We start from the raw sequence: 20,955 nt of genomic DNA on the forward strand, positions 1-20,955 counted from the left end.
AAAGTTTCGCACAACCGGCTGTTGTTTAGGCTAAGAAATGTCGGAATTGGAGGCGATCTATTGATGTAGGTAAAAGACTTCCTGGTTGGGCGCCAACAACGAGCACGGGTGAACTCAAACTTATCTAGCTGGGATCTGTGCTTAGTGGAGTGCCTCTTGTATGTAAATGACCTTCTTCACATAATATCATCATCGGTCTTGCTACGTGCTGACGATGTAAAGACAAAGAGAGTGACAAAAGGTAAACATGGTAGTTTAGAGCTCCAAAATGACCCGGAGAAATTATCTGAATGGTCTCAAACCTGGCAGTTGCCAATAAATATTTCCAAGTGTATTGCGATGCATATCGGTCATACACAATAACACTGAGCTACCTGTTGTCCAGACACACAATGACTAAGGAGTCATCGTTAGCCAAGACTGCATACTGCCGTGCAATAGCCGCCAAAAGTTTTAAGACTTTATGGCCAGTACGTAGGGCTTTTAGTCGTGTCAACGCTAAAACCTTTTTGACTTTGTATACATTGTTCGTACGTCCCAAACTTGAGTACTGCATACAAGCGCCTAGCCCCTGCTTAAAAAAACAATAAAATTTTGGAAAAGGTTCAGAGAACTGCAACTAAGGTGATTCCCGGAATAGAGAAGCTCTCGTATGATGCTAGACTGGCCAAGCTAAACCTATTCATTGTCATATTGAAGAACTAGAGGCGACTTGATTACAGTTTTCGAATTGCTTGGTGATAAGTCTGCACCCGACATGCCCTCATTTTTATTGTCTTCGGAAACAGAGAATCTACGAGGACGCTCCAAAAATGTTAACAAGCCCGAGACAAATTACCTGTCAGTTGACTATTGACTTTCCCATCGAATCATCAACGCGTAGTATTCATTAATTCAGCATGTGGTTGAGGACCCATCCATTGACTCTTTCAAAAGGAAGTTGAACCAACTAAGAGAACATCATTGCCAGGACTAACACAGTCCATCAAGCTTCCTGTCCTTTCCAAACTGAAACTGATTCTTAAAGACTGAAGACAGTAGCTTACTATGATTTGCCTATTTAATTTTTCCTCATTCATCGATAATATACCTGAATTCCTACCTGTAGGTATTGGTGATCCACTGCCACTAGATACGGAAGCCCGTTAAGCACAAGCTTTTTCTATTTCATCCAAAACCATTTGATCCATTTGTAGCCCACCGCGGTATTTTGAAATGTATCCGTTACTACACATTTAAGATGGCATCTTACCTAACTTATAATGATATCAGCTGTATCCAGACAACGTATGGTTGTTTGTTACGTATTTACTTGTATTTTCGTGGTTATACAGCTTTATATTCAGCTGTATGTATATGTTTTCAAAAGTCCGTTCTTGTCTGTAAGTTACACTTGTATATTCTTAATCGTTTTCTCTTAAGACCGTCGAAATTTCAAGTCGTACAAACAAAAATGGTAGCCTAAATAAAATAACAAAGTGTCTTCGCAGTAATAAATACGTTTGGAGTGCTTACAACCGCACAAATTCAGAAAGCTGCAAGCAAATATTTATTGGTGTAGGTTGTTCTCCTGTTACATACGAAAGCTTTTCTAGCAGCTTTTGCCATGTTCAAGGTAAAGCTTAATCATATTAAATATTCGTTTTCTCTTTAACTTTTTTCTTTACTTAGTTCCCTATTACTTGGTATCTAATTGTTGGTTGTGTCCAGCCAATGGTAAAATATATCATTGTCTTAAGTAATTCACAAAGGTTTTCTGCAGTTTAAGATTCGTCCGCTTAATCACTCATTTTACGAAGGCAAGTGATTCAATTTCATGGAGATAGAGATAGACATATTTATTTATTTAAACAGAAGGATGAGTGCAAGAAGGCACATAGATCATTCGATTTGTGTGAGGGCCAGGGTACTGCCACTGGGCTTATTTTAGTGTTTAACAATTATCAGCAAGCGCAGTACCCTTGTGATATTGACTTCTAATATTAACTTTTTCAAGATATGTCTTCTATGCTATATATACCGTTTTACTCCCTCTCCACCAAATATCAGCTTAGATGCCGTTTAGACTTTTGTGTTTCGCAATATTTTTTCTTAATATTCAGGTAACCTTAGCGAACAACCGTCTTTCGTCGGCTGCTTCCTCATCCGTCACAGTGAACTTAACTTCGTTAAGTCGAGTGAATACAAAGATGATAATGATTGTCTGAGCATCTGTCGTTCTCTGGGCATAGCGTATTCATGGTTAGGTCCTAGTCATACGTGCTGGTGTATGATGCAGCTACCGAATGAATCAAGAAGCATCCCTCTTTCTCAATGCAGCATCACTTGCACTCTTGAAGGACACGGTTTCGGTCCTAATAATGATCCGCTTTGTCCTGACCCAGTCCCGGTCCGGGTTTATGCGACAAAGGCAAGTCCTCCTTGGCATCCTGTTCCTCGTAAGTTTTAGTAATTTTGTTATTTTCTGGTATGGCGTATTTGTGTGTATTTGATAAATAATTTGCTGTATGATATATGCTCTTTTACACAAGTTTATTTTGTTATCTTCATTATTCAGTCACTCAATATCCAGACAGTGAGATTAGGATGGATCGAAAAATATGTATTGACATTGTATATTTAAAGAAGTTAGTTGTAAAAATAATGGCACGAACAAAAGCCAATGAATTTTTTAGTTTTCCTTTCGAACACAGATAAACTTATTTCTTAGTTTCAAAATAATTTTAAGGTTTTTCCCGGGTTTTTGCCCCACATATTCCAGTGTTCATCATTACTGGACTTTCACACCGGATTACGTATTCGAACATCGCTCTATCTGCTTTAGTTTGGGCATTCTGGTAGCGTCATTAGCTTACAAAAACATATGACCGAAAGGTTCGTGTACTTGATCTTGGCTGATGAGTTTCATCAAATTAATCTAGATTTGACCAACATTACCTATCATGATAATATTCTAGTCATAATTGGTCTCATCACTCATCACGTCTGCTTAATTTAAGAGGTAGAAACCAGTGTCCATGGGATTGAGACCGACAGTAACCCTAGAAGGGCTAAAGGTGGAGTTTAGCCAAGTTAGGTACCATGAACGCAGATTTAAACAGAATTTCATTTTTCTTCGTTCGCCAATTTAAGACCCACCATTCACCAAGCGGGATTTGTGATATTAATTTCCATTACTGTACTTCGACATTGCATTGTAATGTAAGTTCTTAAGAATGCTATCGAGTATTGTAGTGCCATTTAATATCTCTATTTTCAGTTTCTCTTAAGTCTGGTCTTATCGACCTAGTATCTTCGAAACCAGTAAGGATAGTCTATCTACTTGTCTGGAATGGAAGGAGTTGGCCCCATATCCGTCGAATGTTCGAGCTAATATACAACACTCGACATTATTATTACATTCATGTGGATGCGGTTAGTAATTACTGTTTGAAAGGCATTTTTTTCCGTCTTTATGGGTTTGTAATATTAACTTGTGCTTGTTCTGTATTGGTGTTCCTTCTCAAGCGCTCAAGTGATTTGAAATCAAAACATGACCACTTACCAGGTATATATAATGAGATAGCATGCTTATATACAGAATATTGACACAAAGTAAAAACACCAAAATTTCATAGGTAATTGAAGTAAATTAGGTTGTAGGTCTCTCATTCTCCAATCAAGATCTAATACTAGGGTATCGTATCAAGCTGACATGTACTCAGTCAGTCAGTAACAACGTAGAACTTCGTACGTACGTACATCAGTTGGAGTTGCCACACCACATTAGCACAGAGATGCAGTTGTCGACTCAAATCCCGTAGTGGTAGAGGTAATAAGAGTAAAAGCAATAATCGGAACTATTAGGGTTTGGAGATGTTATTTAAAGAGTATAATCCAGTGAAATAAATTTGGAAAGAGGAAAAAAGAGACATGAAGAATTCAGAAGATTAGAATTTGGGAGAGCACAGAGAGTGGATGCACCTGCGCCATTGCAAACGATTTTGAGCCATGTCATTCAGGGTCTCTAACCGTCGGTTGCTATCATCTCGCGGTCCCCAACCAGGTAGTCTACACCTACCAACATGACTCAGTCCACTTGTCAGTGACATGTACTTCTTTAAAATGAATCGTAAATATTTGTCTAACTGAATAGAAGCGAACTAAATATATACGCTTAAAGACAAAGCGAAATCATAATTAAGGATCCTAAAGTTTTGGCTGTTACTGCTTGTTGTATTTATCATAGGGTTTTTATACCGATTTCAGAGTAGTTTTCTAAGTGCATGCTCTAAAGTCAGTCAGTTATACGCAATGTATAATCTTGCACATTTGTACATCGGTTCAGGTTGGCATACCCGATTAGAACAGCGAGATGAAACTGTCAGAGCTAATCCCACAGTAGTAGAGGTAGTAACAGTGATGTTAGTCGAAAGATTGGACATAGAAGATATGATTCAAAAAGGAAAATATGAATTAGTGACGACAAAAGTTGTTTGAAGAATTTAGGATCTAAGGGAAAAGTAAAAGTAAATGCACCTGCGCCATTGCGGGCGATTTTGAGTAATGTCATCCAAGGTCTACAACCATTGGCGTCAATAATCACGCGGACGTTAGACAAGTAGTCTGAATCTATCTACATGACTCAGCTCAACAGTGATTGTCTTCGTGGAGTGACGCCACGTCTTTGAAAATTTTCAGCTTTTTTCCAACCTACTACACACCAGCCATCATGGCGCGTCGACGTGGTCGGCGGGTGTGCTTGCGTAATACATGACCTAACCATCTCATTGGGTAAAGGTTCACTACCTCATAAATCTATGTGCCACACTTACCTAGCATTATGCGTCCGTCCTCAGAAGCGCTAACTAAATGGTCCCGAAACACGAGCGATTCTTCGAACACACCTACGATCGAATACTAGTGACCTACGAATATCCTCTAATTTTAGCGGCCAAATTTTACAGAAATAAAGTAGAACAGAGCCAATAGCTGCTCGGTACATTCGTTTTTTAGTTGCCAAATGGATATCTTGCCCATATTTCACCGTCATCTGCAAGCTATAAGTCAACAAAAGAATCTGGTTGTTTGATTCCCCAAAAGTCAGGTAATGAATGTGTTGTCTCTGAAAGAATGCTTGGGGCAAAGATAAATAAAAATGGGAAAGCGGACAGCTCCGATGAGCACTACTTAAAATTATCTATTCCGATGACAGTTCATCATAAGCTCTGTCTCAACTAGTAACTGTCCAATGGAGAGTCTGTACAAGGTTAATGTACTTATTCGTTACACCTTTCGTTTAAGGACTGCTATAAAGTTTATCGGTCCACAACATCAAGGGTTGCCTTAAGGTCAAGAGATGCGACTATGATTTAAGGTCGGTAGATATGTCTGTGTCCAAAATCTGGCAAAGGGCAAATATTCAGTGGGTAAATCCACGTCTAGTCCTAGAACCAGCCTGGTTTTCTCCTCACGAACCCTAGTCAGGTGTTTGATTATTATTAACGCTAATATTCTAAACACTGTATTAGTCAAACCTATCCCTATACGGTCATCACAAAAGTAGTTTTATTCTTTCTTATGAACTGGAGTGATCAGTAATTAAAACCATTCAGTTCCCAGACTCCAAGTAAGATCTCGGTCAATCAAACAGCTGAAACTGAACTACCATCTTTAAAGATCTCCGAGGTCAATCGATCAGAGCATGCTGCTCTTTGTCATTTTAGATTAACTATTGCTTTTTCTACTTCATTAAGAGTTGTGAAGCTTATGTTGACATCCCATTCAGGTTTCATGGTGAAAGTAGGCAAATGAAAGGTAGCTGGAGTGCCGTTAAACTGTTCTTCAATGTGTGCTTTGAAGGTAAATTATATTCCTTATTACACCTTATTGGGAGTTATCTATATGTCAATAGTTGAAATCATGAGTTAATTGAAGCTAGACCACGATGGAAAACCTGGAAGCATTGGACGGTGGTCCAGCTTCAATTGACTTATGATATCAACTATTGAAATTACCATAATATCCACGAAAACCCCTTCTGATATTTATCTATACCTCTTAAGTTTTTGACATTAATTATTTATAACCTTCATTTAAAATGTACTTTGAATATTCGTTTCACATTACTATCTAAAACCATCCTCTATTTTAGCGATGTGGTTATCTGTACACAATGGTTAAATCTTTTATTGGAAATTACCCGTCAAATGTCTACCTAACATCTACTCGGTTTTCGCCAATATGGGGTGGACAAAGTCTACTTGATATGTTCTTGTCATCATTAAAAGATTTATCCTTTAATATGAGTGATTGGGAATGGGACTTTGTGATCAACTTGAGTGAAAGCGATTTGCCTATCAGGTGATATTTTTTGTTTCATCGTTAAAATACTCATGAGTTAGTACTTATGTAACTGATAAAATTAGTATACTGGTAATAATCATTTTATTTAATACTATATATTTGGATACAGTAGAGAGATCTCAGCATTATTATGTTATCACTCCAATTTGTTGATTGAAACAACTGCCCTTTATTTTGATTATCTTAAAACAGTACTAGGTATGAAGAACACTAGAATCAGCAGTTTGTTTATTGTTGTTTTATTATACTCCCCACCATCCTTCTTTGTGTTATAATTCTAGCAGATTACACTTTATGTGGATATATTTTACGATTATTTTCGTAATGGTGAAACCGATCATTCAGTGGATATCTGAATAATTTGCTTTTTTTTTAATTTTATTGTTTTTTTAAATACACAGACCTAATCATGAACTGGTTACCTATTTGAGTCACAATCGGGATAAAATTTTTCTACGCTCATTCAGTCATACTGGGCAAAGGTAATTTATCATCTGATACACTTGTAAATTTAGAATAATCTAATGACCGTTTCGATATGCAATATCTCATGTGATTAAGACTTCAAAATCACCTTTCATGGATGGAGAATACAGCATTGTTACATGTATAGTTTATTAATGACTAGTGCTTTTCAGTTGTTGATGAGAACATCATATAAGCGTATTAACAATTATAGAAGTTCGTTGTAGACTTTATACTAGTTCTCCTACAAACTATCTTCAACCATTAAGCACTAAGCATTATCACTTCACTCTTCTATAATCAGATTATTATCACTGGTCAATGGATATCTGTCATTACTTGAATCTCAAAACGGTGCTACAAACATTTCTTGTTCGAAATATACCTTCACCATTCTGAAGTGCTCATATAGGAGAAATGTAGTAATTTTAACCATAGAAACCCTTAGGAATGGCAAAGTACTTATAAGCATTCATAAATTAAGAGTTAAGACAACAAAGTTGATACAATAACTGGTACAGTTTTCCTTAACTTTGCACATATCAATGGAATCGATTCATTTCAGTATTAGGATGTTTGTGGTCTGTATCTTAAATGAATTAAGTTCCTGTTTTGTCTTCACATAGCGCTACACATTATAGCGTTGGTTATTTCCCATTTGTGTGACTTGATCATAAAGTTACACCATTCAGCAAACAACGGTCCCCACTAATTATGAATATTTGAAATCAGTTGTTGAAACGTTCTAGTATTTCATCCGTTTGAGTGAGATTAAATTTCTGATAACTAAAATAAAACTGGTCTTACGGCGGACACAAATGTTCATTTTTTGGTTGACAGGTTAACCTTTTGTTTCTAATTTGCTTGTTTACATTTAAAATAAAACTATTTGACAAGCAACAGCTTACGTTTGCATACAGTTCTACTAAACATATTCTGTCAACTTACAGTAAAGGATTATCTCCCACTGATACTATTCGTTCCTTAGAAATTCCGTTTTAAGCAACAATTTAATCGGTGTTACATGTTATAAAACACTGTTTGACAGTTTCAGCATGAAATTCGTATTTGGCCCAGTTAATGCCGTAAAGGCTTTCCTAATTTTCATCTGTTATCATTCTAGTTTCTTAAGAAATCAAGGTTTTGGTCAGTTATTCCTCGAATGTGACTCATATGTATGGCACCTAGGTGAACGATCGGTCCCATCTGGAATTATTTTAGACGGTGGTTCTGACTGGATGATACTGCCTAAAATATTTGTGGACTATGTTATTTACAGTGATGCTAATTTATTACGCGATATCAAGGAATACTTCCGCTATAGTTTGCTACCAGTTGAGGTAAGTATATTTTATACAAAGATAGTGTAAGTTTTATACTTAGTATTTTTCGTAATGTTAACATGTCCCCCAAATGGTGTTGATGATTCAATTGTAAACCAGTAGGTCGAGCGTTTAGATTCCGAAACGTTCATTTTCGTTTGGGAGGTCGGATAACAAATATTTTTAGTCCTAAATTGTGAATCTTCATAGATTGGAGTGACCGAGACGTATACCTAACCACCACTTACCCCCATTTCCACTACTGGAGGGAGTAGAAGTGGGTTGGGAAAATGCCAGGGGCGGCTAAACTAAAACGTGTCATCAATCCATAAAACCATTGATTGCTAGACTGGCTTCAAGAGATATATCCTGGAGTTCTAGTGAGAAGCAGTGACCAGTGGAGTTCAACCGGGTCACTTGTGAGGTAGTAACTCACTGATGACAATGGTAGATGTGTCGCTCAATTCCGTGGACTAGTTGAAGTTAGACATTAACACCGTTGGGTGCCGGCTCAGTGGTCTAGTTGGTTAAGCGCCTGGTGCGAGACTGATAGGTCCTGGGTCCGAATCCCGTGAGGCGGGGTCGTGGATGCGCACTGCTGAGGGGTCCCATAATAGGACGAAACCGCTATCCAGTGCTTCCAGGTTTTCCATGGTGGTCTAGCTTCAATTAACTCATGATATCAACTATTGAAATTACTACAATCTCCACAAAACCCCTTCTGATATATTTTTAATATTTATCCTCGTCAAATATTAGTAATACTCAATTATTATCCATCTTGTCTATTTTACCTCGTTTTGCTGATTTGGTGTAGCAGCTTGGTCTAACATACATTTGTATCATGCTCAATGTTGATTGTAACAAACGAATCATACAATAAATGCAAATCGATTATCAGTATGTACGTGCACTTGTTTATTCTTTTTATTAGAATGGGGGTTTGTGGGGATTGTAGTAATTTTTTGGTAGTTGGATTCGTGAGTCGATTTAAGATAGACCATTATTGAAAACCTGGAAACACTGGATGACCGTACTAGGACGAAGCGGCTGTCCAGTGTTTCCAGGTTTTCAACGGTGGTCTAGCTTAAATCGATTCATAAATTCAAATATTCTTTTTGTCTCCGGGTGAATTGATTTCCTTTCTACAGTTTCATCATCACAACAAACATAAAGTTCATTTGCGACGCAGTGAGATTTCACTACTAGCTCAAATAGCAAAACAAAATTAGGCATCCAGCATTTTGTTGAGCATCATTTTAATTCTTATGAACGATGTTTATTAATTAGATTAATATTTTTGGTAAATTCAGATTTCAGTAATGTTCTAACTAACCTGAATGCTATTTGTATAGCACATACCATTTTTGGTGGCCATTTGTTCCAGTTTTTACGTACAGCAAATAAATAAAGTGGTCTTGTATAACTTTGAATATTTTCTTATTCTGTCTTTGTTCCGATGTCCCCTCATACATCTTTCCACCCTCCATATTATCCTGATCACTTGTCGTAACTGATGTAATGTCATCTAATTCTTGTCTAATTCTATCGACTGGGTCTCAGTATTGTTCTCATTCTAAGTGACTTAGCATAGCGATTCACTTGGCTTGATATTAGGTGGTTCCCTCAAGATCGATGATTCCCCTTGATGACAACTGCCGACTAACAAAAAACCTAGATCAGTGACTTCCTGCCACTTGTCTTCAACCGTCGCTAACATTCGTAAACATGCGTTAATTGTTAGACGATGTTATTTCATTTTTTCTTTAAAAAATGACAACTTTCTTTTATGACTTGTGATAACAATGATAAATTCCAACTACACATTGGTACCAGGATACCTAAGCTTCTATTCTTCTCCAGCCCCGTCTATTCCAAAATGCAAACCTATGTGCGTTTCTGAAAAGTGTACAACCTTTCGTTGTACAAGTTACAAAGACCCAATCGGAGATATCGTGGTTGCTGGCAATATGCAGCGAAAAGAATGTACATTATTTAGATGTCGATTTACTTGACTGTTAACTTCTAACTGGCGACCACTCAACATTTATCGTCAAGATCGACCAAGAAACAGAAACGTGTTGAAATATTTTGTGCTGAGAATTTTATATTGTACCAAAAATATACGATTGATATGTTATATCCTAGTGAAGATTAAATTACGGGTAACTTCTGAGAACTATTAATAGACTAATATTACATATATTCCTATTGTATAACTGTTCAGTAACTAGATTGTGTATATCGCTATTCCTCTTATTGTAAGCTTCATTTTGACTTATAGACTATTATTATACGATTTACCGTTCAGTTTATTGATTACAGTCTCCCACGTTCACAGCCACTTTTTGGCTTGATCTTAACAAATATTATTTCCTATTTTATTGTGTGATATGGTCCGTTTGGCTTGTATATAAAGCGATTATGTCTGAAATAAATGATTCGCATAGTGGGAGCTGTTATTGGCATTCTGGACTCAACTGACAGGGCTAGGCGAACAAAGGACCAATGAGGACGCTAGGTTGCTCATGCTGGTCGATAAGTAATTAGTTAGGCAGTGCTAGGATTACATAAGTCTTATTTCAATTGGCTAACAAGTCACGTGATAATAAGCCGGTCTTAAAGTCACAACAAAATAAAGCTAATAAATAAATAAATAAATAATTCCAAAGATTAACTATTTAAACTCTCCCATTTATATATACATTACATGTGCTAACTACTAGTGAAGGAAATTGTTTCACTGAACGAATACCACACAAAGTTGAAACAAATGAATATCCTTATCAATGGGTGAAAAGTCACACTAGAATAATTAATACAAAGGTTTCACTGACTGAAAGTATCTAGAAAGATATTCAGAGGTACTTTATTGTTTGCGGGCGGCCCGGAAATATTTCCTATGCACAGGTGAGTAAAGTGTTTAGTCCATCGACCCTTACCCACAACTACTTTGTACAGTACCATTATTTGGATTCTGGCTATATACTCTTCTGTTCAGTTATGGTTAGGCAGGTAGTCACGGAGAAACACTAGTGTGTAAACTTGGGATTCTGGGAAAGCATCATAAGATAGTGAGTTGTTTTTAGTTTTCTACCGATGAAGGCTTCCGCTGAAGACAATTTCTCGGGCGCCGTGTCATTAGGCCTAGTGTGGCATGCAGATAAGAAACTTTGTAAACTTTCTACCAGTTTCTATCTTCTGATTTTTGCAGCGCTTATCTAAAGGTGTGGACGAAATGTTCAGCTTTTCCACTTGATTGTGGGTGGTAAAGTGACGAAAGAACCCTTTGAAATGTCCCAGTGTGAAGTACGATTCGTCACTTAATGCCAAAATCAAATGGAAAGGTTCAGCTCCCTAGTAAGATGAATCTACATCTTGAGAGAACTATCTAACATAAAAAGTTAATTCCATAACTAATTCAGGAGGTTTCTTACCACAGCAATTAAGTCATTTTACTGATGGAAGTGTAATGAATAAAGCTGAATGGATTTTAGAAAGGCTAATAGTGATACAAAACAATCTAAGGTAATTTTTCGTGCTGGTCCCACTAATTCTTCGTCTTCTTAAGATTTATGTGATTCATTTTCTGTTAGTTTTGCTTCAATGTGTTGTTTCATCAGACGATTATCTGAAATTGAGATGGTGGAGAAGATTTGTAGCTCAGGTGGATGATTTTGGTGGTGTTTTGTTCTCTGAGCTGGATGGACCAAACCATCCAGCTCAGAGAACAAAACACCACCAAGATTATCTGAAATGCTGCAAGGTCATCCTATCCAATCATGCTTTGTTTTAAACAGCCATCCACTACGATATCAAGCCGATTCATTTTAGACCAAAAACCGTGGGTTTTTTTTTAATATATCTATTTATATCTTTTTACTTACAGAGCTTTTTTCATACTGTTGCGCAAAACACTCACTTTTGCACCTCAGTCATCAATCATTATCTACGGTTTATCAATTGGAAAAGACCACAAGGTTGTGGCTGTAAATATGGCAGTGTGGTTGATTGGTGTGGTTGTTCTCCACTTGCATTGAACGGACCAAAAGATGCAGAACTTTTATGTGAATTAACCGGGAAGTGTTTAAAGCCAGATTACGGATTACAGCCATTATTTTTTGCTCGCAAATTTGACTCAACTATTGATCTGGGGATAATAAATTTTGTTGTATATAAATTGTTAGAGCGTTCCGATGGAGCAGGTAGTCTAGTTCAAGATTCATTTTTCGTCCAAATTATTTTGATATCATAGTGATGAGTTAAATTATTCAAATATAAACGTATATGGGTTTTGATGTAACTGCATTTGGATAGATTTGATTAATTTAGGGAGAAATAATTCTATTAGTTCAGTGAAATTTATAGTTTTTGGCTAGAAATCAGAAATACCCATTGAAATTATCCTCTCTTTTCCAAATATTATATGCATTAGACATAAATCTCATAAAAGTTGTCCTCAGTTTTTGTGGACTATATTTTGTTGACTGTTTTTCTAATTATCAGTAACTATTTTACGCTAGCAATGTCTCGATCGTGTTTGACGTATAGATAAGCTTCAAATATCATTTAAAATGTTAGCCTGTATTTCACCTTATGTACCTTAATACAAAATTGTAGAAAAAATTCATGTAAAGTTCCTCGCTCCATTTTAACTGGAAGTTGGGATAGCAATCTAACAGCTGTGTTCAGTCTACTTTTTACCCAGACTATAGTTAAATCCATTCAATCTGTAAAACAAGCTGCAGAATTTGCGTAGTATATTTATTGTGTCCTGAGATCCGATTTTGGTTGTTAATGCATCCTTTTAAGTGCTCTATCAACCGGCTAACCAGAGCGGGAGACATAATAATAAACACAACTCCGTCAATGTAATTTGTCGAACTGGTCCATGCAGAAACGTGGTGGGATCACTTTAGATAAGTGAATAGTTCACCTCCCCGCACTTGCGCCACTCACCTTACGAGGTGGTTAGTGTATAACATGGTGTCTGGTGTGAAAGAAAGCTGCAAAGGGCTGGGGTCCGAGAGATGGTCCAACACATTGGATAGAGACATTATCAGATATGGCTTAGAATAGAAGCCAGTGGCGATCCTGCTGTAACCTTCTTTTACTTTCTTTATAAAAAGTGGTTGTATCTTCCTTAACTGAAAGAATTCTTCTGGTTGTACCTTTCCGTTTCCCCCATTATTATTACTACACTACCTTACACTAATCTGTGGTCTCTATTGTTCTTCTTTTCTCTTATACGCTCCTTACCTTCTTTTTTCTTTTCCCATTGTTTTGTGTGGTGCATATATATTTGGTCCCCCCTTGTACCAATATTTATGTGTTCAAATAAATAAATAACCCACCTTACTGTGTACTTACGACAAGATATGACCCTTTTGAGTTCGTCCAGTATAGCAATGCTGATTCTTCATTTATCAGTCCAATTTTTTTCTTTTGTTTCAGTTAACCTGCGTAACGATAACTATTATTTGGAAAATATCTACTCAAAAGAGGAGGATTCATTAATAGAGAATCCACATCGACAAACACTGTATTTAGCTTTGAAGTGTTTATCAAAGAAACTAATGTATCAATTTTTACGAAATTCTAACTACAATCCTGATTTGTTGTGTAAGTTGAGGTGTGTTTATCTGATTTTCAATGATTTGACGATTTCAACAAGCATAGTTTTCTTAATATGCAGGATGTTAGCTGTATTTATGATGAATTACGAAGGCTAGGCATAGTGTATTGACGTATAGATCAATAACATTGTAAAAAGTTCCTACCTCTTTTTTACATGCTGTTTGTGAAAATACATTCATTCACTCTGAGATTTCACGATGCAATACCTTTTTTGGACATTTATTTATTTTTAGAGTACTAAATTAGCAATAAAACATGGTTGTTTTATGGTATATTTGACAACTTTGTGTCCTCACTATTGACTTAACTACAATTATGGTTTACAGTAATCCTTTAGAACCTAATTTAATTTATTTCTCCTGTTCACTAAATGCATTTTTCTAATAGTGATAAATGTCACCTAACAGAAATGAGTGATTTGTAAATTACAACATAACAACACTCACATTTCTGGGCAATCCCAATACTGAAAAAAGTAGCCGTCCATAATTTACGCTTACTTTTTTAAAATATGATTGTTTTTTTAATGATAACCACCCACTCTAAATGTGGGCGTTTGTTATACTTCTCAATTGTATTTTCTTATTTATTATTTTCTCTGATCCATTCACTTACTCAATTTTATTGATTTGTCTATAGATGCAAAGTCATCGCTTTTAAATAGTTTTGCGTTGTTCAATGCAACAGGTTGGGAAGAATTCTATCATATTCCGTCGAATGAGCTATTGAATACATGGGTTAATAAAAGGAACATTGTACCTCCATTAGTAATACAAATTCGGCTGACAGAATTTACAAATTTGAGTACTATTAACGATAGAAACCACTTTATCGTAGAATTCCTGGTACATCCACCATCACTTAGTTTCACTACTGTAGATACCATTAGTAACTTATTACCCGGTGATATTGGGTTTCTAGAAGTAAGTTGTTCAGTTTTAATTCATATTGTATATTCTTTGTCAAACAAATTATGCAGCGAAAATCATTGCATTCACATAATAATAAATAGAATGATAATTTTATATTCAAAGAGGAGAAGACAGACAATTTTGCTTTAAGTTAAATATGGTTTAGTAATTTTTTCCCATCTATGTATAGTGTTCTTAGACTGTGATTTTAAAAGATCGTTACTACTAATTATTTGTAAAACAATACATTTTACTTATAAATAACCTGAGAACAATTACGTTACTAATAAAAATTGTTTTTATCCTTATGAAAGTACTATTTATACTAAAGAGCAAGTATCGAATCTAAGTTGAGTTCTCTTATGTAGATCGCTATCGAGTGATTTTTAATCCTGTTTCTTGTGATATTTCTTTACACCAGCGAACCCTTTGATTTAATTGTTTACAAAGATATTATTATTCAAAAACATTTAAGGATATTAATGCTCACAGTGTGATTGATTTTACGTTTCCTAACATCACCTACCTAGAATATGCAGGTTGTATTTCGAAAACAACACTGAGTCAAGATTCGGTGATCTATATATTCTAACTTTAATCAATTTCTCATTACAGAAGAATTACCGCCTAATAACACCAATGGATATCTGTCTCACTTCCAGCCTTGAACAAATAAACTATTCAATAGTTATCCAACTGGCAACAGTCTGACGATAATTATCTTTAAATGAATCAAACCTCTAATAATTATTAAGAAATATTGATTGTATCTGTTTTGGTATTAGTTTCATCACGAATGAATTGTCTTTTTCGTAAATAATAATCAAGCATACCTTCCGTTAGATTTCAGAAAATTACAAACGAAATAAATTTATGCACATTGTCGGCTCTATACTATGTCGAAGTTCAAATAGACTTTATATTCTTACTGCTCTATCATTTAAGAAACCCAAGTATTTCAATTTGATACAAATGCCTTAAATAATGATTTGTTCAATGTCAACTGAGGTACTAGTTAAATTTATCTGACAGCTCCAAGCTAAGTTGCTAATTAAAATGACTCATAATGTCATTGCATAGGAAAAAAGAGAATTCCGATAAAACAATGAGATGGAGTCTATCTGAAAAATGTGATGTATTTGCGCTATACATTTCGAACAATCTGGTCGCACATATACTTGTCAGGACATTTTTATATGAAAATTAATAAAGGTCAATTAAATGAAAGCTCAAGTAAAATAACAAAGGGGAGAGAAAGAGTAAGAAATTGTCGCATTATCCTAGGCCATAGAATGACTTAAGGATTGCCAAGGTAAATTCAAGGTTACGACAAATTGTTTTTGTACACATAAGGGGGGTTTACATTTACGAATAGCCAAGGCTTCAATAAACTTAAGAATTCGCCCTTGACAATTTCTATACAACGTTCTAAAAGCTGTATTAATGTCAATTTTGTGCCCCGTTTCAATTATATGTTTCGCTATCGATGAACCTAGTTTTCTACCTCCCACATTGATCGGATCATTTGACACATTGATTTTGAAGCCATCCAGGCACATGTTCATTGACCCTTGATCGCATTGTTCGATTACTCCTCCCTATGTATATGTGTCCACACAAACATGTAAATTGGTAAATACAGTGGGATGTGACGCAATCATTAGTGCATTGTTTGAGTCTATTAGGAATCACGGGCTTAGACTTTTCAATCACAACCAACTGAGCAGCATAATAGATATTCTCGATGGCTGCTTTCAATCTCTGTCTTAAAACTATGCTGTTGGATTCACCTCTATATGGTAGATTGATATAAACTTTTTTCTTTGGAACTAAATAAACAAGAGGTCTTGACATTAACTGACTTTTGCACCTATTAATAAACTTTAGTGGATAACGATTAGCTATTAATGTGTCAGTCAGTAAGCTTTCAAACAAACTAAAATCGACAAGCCCCCTTTTCTCAGTAGCTCCAACTGCATTTACCAATTCACATGTACGTGCCAAAGCACATACATTAGAAGAACTGAAAGAAGAGTGCATATTCTCATTTCTGAGCATGTTCCAAAAAACCTGAGGCTGCGAGGGACTGGGACTCTCAACAGTGCAGTAGCCCCGCATCTACTTGACACCGGGCATACGACCGACCGTCTTTAAAATTATCAACAAAGAAGTACGACTGCTCTCCGTTTCGCTGAAGCAATCGCGATAAAAAACTTAAACCGGACTTATGCATTCAAAAAGAGACATTAATAAACCTATTATTACCCTGGTAATCCAACCTTTCTTTTGTTTGTCTTGTTAATGTGGTTATTTTATTCATTTATTCATTTTAAAATATTGATTTTGTGTTATATTCCTCCCCCATTACCTAATTCTTAAACCAACTTTTTATTCACACATTTCCACCACCTTATCCTCTTAAATTATCTTAACTCTTCAAATTTTATTTAATTATTACGTAACCTATCTTATCAGTTTTTAATTCCATGAATCCTTTATTACCTCTAAAATTATCACACAATTTATCTTATCTGTCTCTGAACTCCACTCAACTATTACACTATCCACCCTTAATGTTGCTTTGATTATGACACCTAATGACCTTTGACCTGTTCTTGCATATATATATATATATATATATATATATATATATAGTTATTATTGTAAACCTTTGTCATTCCAGTTATTTACATTCATTTATGTCAATTGTTTCACACTATTTCTTATTTCCATGTAAAATTCTATTACATATTTGGTTGTAAGCAGCTTACGAGAAACCTCGAAATATTATGAATTCATACTATTCTGCATCAATATTTGTTCTTGCTTTATTTAAATTCATAAAGGGAACTATTTGCATGAAAGTCCATCTTCTCATTGTCCTATCGAAATTTATAAAAGGGACTAATTGCTTTAAAAGATAAATCAGCGAAGAAAATTTTATTTTCTTTACTAAACTAGTGAATCATATTTTACTGGTGAATACATCCAACGAACAAACTTGTGAACCACATTCAAGATTATGGTCTTAATTTTAAAGCATGGTTGTTTCAAATCACTAGGATCTATGTACTATTGAGGATAATTTACTACGACTAATTGAGATCTTTCTGTACTTAAATTTTAGTGTAGTTATCAAAATATATGTTGTGATGTGTTGTGTCCGTGAGTTGATACTGATACGCAATCTTCCTATACATAAGCCCAACCAGCTACTCGGGTGAAAAACTGAGAATGGGAAAGGAGGTTTGTTGACTACACCAAATCGATATATATATATATATATATATATATATATATATATATATATATATATATATATATATTCTGGAAATAATAATTACAGAATTCACACCAGTTTACAGGCGTGAACGCATATCCCTTAAACAATTAAACGATTAATAGTGTACGTCTCATCCCTTGGAAATGAATATCATTCCTTGGCCAGTCACTGATTATTTGTCCTGTTCTTGATTGGCTCAGTGTATCAATATAATTAGCCGTGTTTTCAAAACTCGTGTTAATTCCTATCTGGTTTTAAAGGGTTATAAATTATCGTAGTGTTCAGTATGTAAACTAATTTAGATGTATTTACTAGGTCAAAGATCATGAATCATATAGAATGTCTGTTAAAGGTTTGTTCCCAGAAGGTAATATTATACCATAACCTGTTAGAAATGTAACTGCCTTATTTTGTTAAACTCACGTGATTAATATTTGTAGAACTATATAATTTTAAAGTTTTTTTTCTAATGTTGTAGATCAGTTCAAATTTCGATGTCAAAGAACAAATATTTCGTAATTATCCACGTTTTTTAACGTTACAAGAAACCTTAACTATTTTAGTATTATGGAAAGGAAATTCTGATCATAAAATATACAAAACTTCAGTTGTATTCACTTTAATCAATCCTTTAGGTATACCTTGTTTGAAACAACTCAAATTACCACTTATACAAAATAAACATACTCTTCGGTCATTGGCTATGCCAGAACTATATATCACTACGAGTCTATTTAAAAACACAATTTTAATGAATTGTGTACAAAAACATGTTAATATTGTTCCTGGTGAATGGACTATTATTGCCGTAACTTCAAGTGGACAGATTAGTCGTGCCAAATTCGTTCTATCTGACCCATTGAAGCTTAGCCAGTCATTAAGACTTCCTTATAAATTATTGGCAGACGAGAAATTGTTCGATTCAAAGTCGTGGAATTCTGTTCAAGTGACTGACTTTTGTATAATCCAACAGTCGACTAAAGGGAAATCGAATTCGTTGTATACTAATAATATTACCTTTCGCATTTTTAACAGTTTGTTAAATGATTTTCGTCGAAATTGTACTTCTGTTCAGTGGAGTTCCTTTTTTAAATATTCTCATTTGTAATTCCTTTTTATTTGCAATTTTTTTTACCAGATCTGCTTCCCTCTTTGTAAATATTCACAGTTTAGCTTTAATTATATTCACATTTTTCAAAGAAATATTGTTTTGTTATCTATGGAAATATGCCACGTATCCCAAAAAGGCGCCATGAATAAATCATATCCAGTCTGGTATAGTAGATGCTACATCTCTTCCAGTAAAAGTACGTTTAATAATCTAATTAACTGCGATGAAGTTAACAACATTGTAGTAGTTGTAAAATAGAAACAATTGCTGGCCTGTCGCCAAACTTAGCAGGGAATAATAAGTCTTTGGATTTACGTCTTCAGAAAAAAATCATTTGAAATAAAATAGAATAAGAAATCTGTTAAGGAAGGTTTTCTGCATAAGATATTATGGTTCTTGTTGGTATCATTATTTTTGCCATGGGGATCACTTATCTGTAAATCAGCCATATTTTGTACTTGAATTCCCTCAGGAGTGTTTTTGTTCCTGTTGTGTCTTTGCCTACGTTGTTGATAATCCATTCATTAGCTCCGTTAATGTATTCATCACTCGGTCAATAGACCACTTAGTTTCCCACGTTGTCTAATTACCAGTGAAAGCCAGATGAATGGTTCAATACCTTTATTAGTCAGACTAATAACTCACGTGATTATGTAAGTTAATTTATAAATCCCAATAGATACATGTCTAGGGTATAGATTCTTATACGTTATTTCCTTTTCTCGTCTCTTTTCAACACTTCAGAAGCTATTTCACGTAAAATCCTACCGTGATCTGTTTCACTTAACTCAGTAACATAACAGCGTTTTCACTTCCGTTTAAAATAACAAAACGCTGCGAAAATCTTTTGTAAATAAGCGATTGCTTCATGCCATTTAAATTACGGGTCTGTAGTTCACTGTTTAGACAACGAATTTCTTTTGGAACCCAACCGTTCCTATGGTTTTCGGTAGCTTTTAGATGATGTACCCTACGTCCTTGTATATAAACCTGTTAATTGTTAGTAAGATACGTCTCAATTATATTATTAGTGGTTATACGTGTCTTCTGACGTTTTGTTTTTCCATGTATTCTGTTGACCGTACAAGATAAGGAACGTTATTTTTATATCAAGCAAATGCCAATATCTCTTGAGCTGTCCTGTTAATGATAATTCCAAGTTTATTTTCTTTTAGTACAATTTTTATAAGCTAAATCGTGCAAAGACGAAAGGTATTGCATTTTAAGCGTTTGCAATAAATTTCCGCCAAATATCGATCTACATCGTTTAGCAAATCAGGTTAACGCATAACTTCATTTAGATTTGATTGGTTGTCTCAGTAATCAAGTTCACTATGACAACAGTGTACAATAGCGCTTATTTCTCTTTTTGGTTTTTCACTGCTTTTGCTATTTCACTAATAAGAATAACATCAAATCTGATCACTACTGACTAGATAAACAGCAAAATAAATTTGGCCCGAAGCGAATTAACCATATATACATACAAATGAATTATTTACTACCATTATGTCAAGGTCGTATAAAACCTGACGAATTGCCAGTTATCAGTCCTAGGACCATTTATTTTTTCATTTGTTCAGCTTACACAGGTGAGAAAATGTATTCCTTTTAATCTTTTAAAAAATATTTCAGTCACATAGTACACTGTAGCTACAATTTATGTTTGTCATAAAAACTGACTAAACAAGTTTGGTGCAGTGGCGTACTTATGCATGTAAGAGTGAAATATATGTGGTTCAGTAGGCATCCACCTTAATATTTCTTCAATCATATTTAGAAATGAGGTCGTAGATATTAAACTTACTGTAAATATAGCGGTTTATTTCACACTATTAGTTTATAAAAGTATTTCTCATTAAGCGATAATGGATTTGTGTT

At 35.0% G+C, this 20,955-nt stretch overlaps 1 protein-coding gene across 2 annotated transcripts; it reads left to right on the plus strand.

The window, feature by feature from the left end:
• Positions 1-1,071: 1,071 nt before the first annotated feature.
• On the plus strand, positions 1,072-19,476 carry XYLT2_1 (Xylosyltransferase 2). Of its 2 annotated transcripts, XM_051211139.1 has the most exons (11): positions 1,072-1,382; positions 1,423-1,615; positions 2,103-2,438; positions 3,260-3,414; positions 6,134-6,342; positions 6,747-6,827; positions 7,934-8,150; positions 12,022-12,337; positions 13,587-13,754; positions 14,409-14,692; positions 18,442-19,476. In XM_051211139.1, the coding sequence occupies exons 1-11, from the start codon at positions 1,263-1,265 to the stop codon at positions 19,069-19,071; spliced, it is 2,709 nt and encodes a 902-aa protein (XP_051071177.1). In that variant the 5' UTR covers positions 1,072-1,262; the 3' UTR covers positions 19,072-19,476. The 2 variants fall into 2 exon arrangements, with proteins under 2 accessions (XP_051071177.1, XP_051071176.1); XM_051211138.1 differs by having other exon boundaries at positions 1,672-6,342; positions 6,747-13,754.
• Positions 19,477-20,955: the final 1,479 nt, after the last annotated feature.

The sequence above is a fragment of the Schistosoma haematobium genome, chromosome ZW, assembly GCF_000699445.3.
Source record: "Schistosoma haematobium chromosome ZW, whole genome shotgun sequence".
NCBI classification, from domain to species: Eukaryota; Metazoa; Platyhelminthes; class Trematoda; order Strigeidida; family Schistosomatidae; genus Schistosoma; species Schistosoma haematobium.